The sequence below is a fragment of the Macadamia integrifolia genome, chromosome 8, assembly GCF_013358625.1.
Source record: "Macadamia integrifolia cultivar HAES 741 chromosome 8, SCU_Mint_v3, whole genome shotgun sequence".
NCBI lineage: Eukaryota > Viridiplantae > Streptophyta > Magnoliopsida > Proteales > Proteaceae > Macadamia > Macadamia integrifolia.
In genome coordinates, this window is record NC_056564.1 from 14,346,078 (window position 1) to 14,351,491 (window position 5,414).

A 5,414-nucleotide genomic window follows, 5' to 3' on the forward strand; every position below is an offset into this window, starting at 1 on the left:
AAGGGACGGACGACCCCACCTGTACCTGCTATCCATGCTCCAATAACTAAAGGGGTTTTCAAACACAGAAAAGAAGATTAGTCCAAGCCCTCACACTTCACGGGAAAATCCCCGAGCTTTAATAGTAAAATGTACTAAGAGGTGGGGGCCCACACATTGGGAAGGCCCCATTCAACTTAAGGATCCATTTCCACACAAAGGGGACCAACTCAGCCTTCACAGGTGAACACCTCCAGTGAGGTATATAAGCAAAAAATCAGGTTATTTGGCCGTGGGGCCCGGACCGGGCCCTCGCACCCATGCACCTCAAACCACCTCCATTGGTTAGTATAACCTACTATGGGATGGATTAATGTATCGAGATACCCCGATGTGGGCCCGTTAGTGCCAAATGACAGATTAATCCGGTAATGAGTCAAAACCCATTATTTTGCCAAACAATCCTTAGGCAACTTGAGTGGTTATAAATAGAAGCCTTTGCTATTCATTTCTCCACCTACTAGCTTAAAGGCAATAGAAGGGAGAAAGGAGAAGAAGAAGAATAAGGAAAAGAGCAAGGGAGAAGGAAGAAGAGGTGAGCACCCACCCATCTAAGGTAAGTCCTCTCTCTCTCTCTCTCTCTCTCTCATTTCTACTCTTTATTAAGCTAGGTAAGGGAACCCCAACCGATACCCAATGTACAAATTGATTGGGGATTTGGTATGGGGGTACCTAGTTAGCAAAATTAGTCACTTATATTGGGTGTATAGGCATCCTTCATAGAAAGCCCCATCTCATACCCCCAGTTTGGACAACTAAACCCTAGAATAATGAATTTTTCCCAAATCTTTTATAACCAACCATAAACCCAAATTTTGTTTGGGGAAAATGAAATTAAACACATGAATGGTGACTTTGAGTGACCACATAAGCCATTGGTGATCACCACATAAGCCTTCAACCGAAATTCTCTAATTTAGCTTAACTGGACTTGAACTTTGAGAATTTTGGGTGCATTGTGTAAACCTATCTTAACTAACCCATTAATTACACTTAATCTAAGCTAATTGATGTGGATGAACATCCTCCACATATAAACTAGCCTTATAGTCATAAAACCCTCCCAACTTGAGAACGAGTCAAAGAAAAGGGAACTAGGAAATGAAACTAGAACATGTACCTAGGGTCCCATTTCCCTATGGATGACTGATTTTCTCAAGAACCTTATGTATCCTAGGAGTAGAACCAAGAAGTGATGAGACAACGCGGCAGGAGGTCATCGACTATCCATCAACATTTGAGATTCAAGGTGAGGGGATTTTGTATGACTTTTATGGAGTGTTTACATCATTTTGCATATGTGGATGATCATGTTATTTTGCATATCATAACTTTATTACTTGTGGTGAATATTGATTGTGATATGACGATATGAATTGTGGTTATGCATGTGTGCGTGTGTGTGTGTGTGTGTGTGTGGGACGCAGTATGGCCGAGGTTGTGGGAGATTCCGGTTACCAAGGTTGTTGAAGATTCCGATACTGCATGCTCATTCTGTGTGGTCATGTTTGTGGGTGTAGCATGGCCAAGGTTGTGGGACATTCCGGTGACCGAGGTTGTGGGAGATTTCGATACTGCATTCCCAAGCATGATCACCTTGTATTTGTGACTCATATCATGATAGATTGCATTGGGCTAAGAAAAAAAACCTAAGTGCAGCTTGGCCGAGGTTGTGGGAGATTCCAGTACTGCATGCCTATAAACTGAGACAGTGTGTGGTTATGCTTGTGGGTGCAGCATGGCCGAGGTTGTGGAACATTCTGGTGACCGAGGTTGTGGGAGATTCCGGTACTGCATTCCCAAGTATGATCACCTTGTAATTGTAATGTGATATGAATCATGCTAGATTGCATTGTGCTAGTAAAAATAACCCCGGTGCAACATGGCCGAGGTTATGAGACATTCCGGTTACCGAGGTTGTGGGAGATTCCGGTACTGCATTCCCAAGTATGATCACACTTTGGACTTAGAATTTGTTGTTTAGGATTGTTGCCAATAACCGGATCATGTCATTGCATCCATCTCATTGCCCTAATGTTGTTGTTGTTGAGCATTTATACTTGTTTCTATTTTATTGATTGTTGTGAATGCTTGTGTGTGTGTACCCCTCACTGGGCTTTGTGGAAGCTCACCCCCGTTGTTGCCCCCTTTTTAGATGTTGATTCAAGTAACCATCCAGAGTATGTGGCTGAGGAGCTGTCTCTCTACGGAGGTGACCTCTGAAATGAGGAGCTAGCTACGCATGAGGACGGCTGCGTATGTGATGACTGTGCTTTTGGAGCACATTGAAGTTGAGAGTATCGTCTTCTATTTTTTATTCTTTTGTGTATATATTTGATGTGGCCCTATAGGGCCATAACTATCATTATGATTCTGCTGCAGAGAATCTGCTTGTGTAAATATGGTAAATATCATTAGAATTCACCAATTGTGTTATATCCTGATTATTATTATCTATGTGATCTTAGAATCATTTCATAACTTTATGAACTTAAAGTACTGCATTGTGGATCCTGAATAGATTGTGGACATGTGGATGTGCCCATGTCACCAGCCTTCAGGTGAGTGGAGGCGAGGTGTGATAGCAATAAGCAAGAATGGCATATAGCACAGACATTAAACCTCATATCTTGGATTTTTAGACAGCTACATCCTACAAAAGAGAACAAGAACATCTTGTTTGACCAAATTAACCTCCTCTTTACACAGATGGATTGGATGTCAATGCTTCAGATTCTATATTATATGTGATTCCATCACTTTTTAATAAAAAGTAAAAAAACAAAAAAATTATGATATCATTGGCGGAGTTAAAGATGAATTGAAAGTCAAGGGAGAATAAACCAATAAACGAGCTGTCATGTGCCACCTCGAATGATTCGTGTAAAAAACAAGAGTCTTTAGTGATGCCAGCTCGAATGATTCGTGTAAGAAACAACAGTCTTTAGTGATCAGCAAGGCTTTCCACGGAAGAGAAAAGGAAAGCTAAACTAGAGGCTCAATATCTGGTTAGTGGGATAGGTAAAGCTGGACTCAAACATATGATCCATGACAAATCATCTATCTCAACCGCACCCCCATTTCCAGGAAACTACCATTAGGAGACTTTTTGGAGGAATGAAGAATAACCCTGGTCTATGTCCTTCATTGGATAGTATTTAAAAAGTTTGCAAGTTAGCATCAATACCACATGACAAAAACACCGAAACAAACTACTGTTGCAAAATAGACAAATGAGAGAGAGAGAACATTAACTAGGTAGACAACCAAAAATAAAAAAGCTAGAGGGAGAGAGAGTATGGGCATACCTGCCCAATCGTACACCTGAATTGAGGCGTGACCTTTATCTGAAACAGTAACAAGCCAGGTGATGTAGGGATAAAACCAATTCATATTCAAATTTGCAGTAGCACCAGAAGCAACAATTGCAATACCGGTCACTCTCACCGGGCTTAACATATGAATAAGTAGCATCCACCCTACAAATCGTGATATTTAGATAGACCAAAATGGACATTCCCAACCAACGGGATTTTCAGAGTCGAGACCTTGGCCAAGTCGAGACCCTTCAGAGATAACTGTAGAAACAAAACCCTCTTCACTGGATTGGAAATGGGTACTTGCAGGAACCAAGAATACGGCAACTGAGGAACGCAGGTGGCAGGATAAATGGAGTCGGAGTTGCAGAGGAAGCAATTGGGGTTCTGCAAGATCACATCCCCAACTTTCCTTTGTTCCTTCAATCAACAACTGAAGAGCAGGGTCAATGGCTGAGCTGGGTCGAGTAGATCCGATGGTTGAGCAGAGATATGAGACGTAACAGAGATCGGGCGGAGATCTTGGTCGAGCGACAATCTCAGACGGAGCAGAGCAGCAGAAATGATCACCTACCTCTTGCTACCATCCTAAAGTAGCGAAACCTGCCCTGTCGCTGAAGATATCGAGATTCCTCTTTCGAAATAGTAGCATCCTTTTCCTTCAAGCCTCCCCAAGTCTCCAGATTCAGACTAAACAAACAAATAAGGCCTAAAAGTACAGATCCCGAAACTTTTTAGGGCGTTAAACAGCCCTAACTCATGTGTCTCATTCTAGCCCCAATAGAATCAACAAAATACCCATGTGGACTTGAAACATTGCCTAAAAAAGGAAAGTATAATAAATCCAGCAGAGAAGACACGTCGGGACCAGATTCGGCAGTCACCAGAGAGAGAGAGAGAGAGAGGGATGTGGCTGTTCTGAGATGGACATTTGGTAACCTTAATCTACCACAACCTGAGGAAGAGGTTTGTCTCCATCGACGCTTCTAATTTTTTCTTTCACCTCCAATTCCATCAAAATCTCAATTACCCTTTCTGCAACTCCTTTGAGCAGAATAGACCAATCCCTGGAAGATCCATCATAGAACCAGTAACTAAAAAAAGTTCAAAATCGAAAACAAATTATAGCTTTAAAATTTGTTACATACCCTTTGCACGAATCAAAAGAGATCCCCACCCTATTTTTGGCCAGCTTAAGCGCCCATCTAAACCTCTGCAACTTTTCCTCCGGAAATCTTCCATCGTCCACAATCACAAGATCAGAGGCCTCGACATCAAAGAAGATGGGAATGATGACCTTCTCGCATTCCATCATCAACACCAATTCTCTGAGACAGGAATCAGAAGTGCAATAATTTGGAGAGAAGATGGTTACCCCAATTGTACATTCCCGTATAGCAGTGTCAATGGACTCCTCTAGCTCTTCACCAAGCTTCATACTCTTGTAGTCCAAGAAAGATTGAAGCTTTAGATTGTCTAAACGATCGTGAATCAAGGCAGCAATGTTGCGCTTCGTATCCGATCCACGGTGGTTGATGAAGACCTTATAGGGAGGATGGGACCTGCAAGCAATTATTCTGCTAGAGAGGAACATTGATTGCCGCCTTCTGCTACCGAGAGAGAAATCAACATTGAGAACCGGAAACAACGATTCTTTACAAAACCCCATCTCCTCCTTTCTCACCTTCTTCGCCTTTCTCATCGTATAAATAGGCGATCACTCACCTGCGCGCGTAACAAAAGAGCCAGGTTAGGCTGCCAATTGCGAAAAGAAAAGAGCGATGGGTGCGGTGCGGTAGCTATTGAATGAAAGATGCCACATAGGCAGGCGAATCTCTTATTCCTAAGATTTTGGAAGTTATTTTAATTAATACAATAATAGTAGGTACATGCACACTATAAATATAATAGAAAAATGATTTTTGAACCAAATGGATTTCTTAAAGCCGACTCTATGAGTTGAGGTAGGCTTTCGTTACCCAAGCCAAACGTCATCCGTAAAGTTATCCCTTTTTTCTCTAATTTTTTCTCATCATCTCTATTTTCTCTCAAATTTCA

General features: G+C 41.9%; 1 protein-coding gene across 1 annotated transcript; it reads right to left on the reverse strand.

Moving 5' to 3' along the window:
* Positions 1 to 3,186: 3,186 nt before the first annotated feature.
* Positions 3,187 to 5,058, reverse strand: LOC122086737 (TIR-only protein-like). Its single transcript, XM_042655714.1, has 2 exons — positions 4,505 to 5,058; positions 3,187 to 4,423 (listed from the first exon to the last, which is right to left on the reverse strand). Exons 1-2 carry the CDS (start codon positions 5,056 to 5,058, stop codon positions 4,297 to 4,299), a joined length of 681 nt encoding a protein of 226 aa, XP_042511648.1. The 3' UTR covers positions 3,187 to 4,296.
* Positions 5,059 to 5,414: the final 356 nt, after the last annotated feature.

Bases quoted from the DNA above. Each gene is read 5' to 3' on its own strand.
- LOC122086737 (XM_042655714.1), bottom strand. From the start codon at position 5,058: ATGAGAAAGGCGAAGAAGGTGAGAAAGGAGGAGATGGGGTTTTGTAAA. The intron at 4,424-4,504 runs GTATGTAACAAA...TGGATCTTCCAG, and splicing joins TCTTTTGATTCGTGCAAAGG to GGATTGGTCTATTCTGCTCA.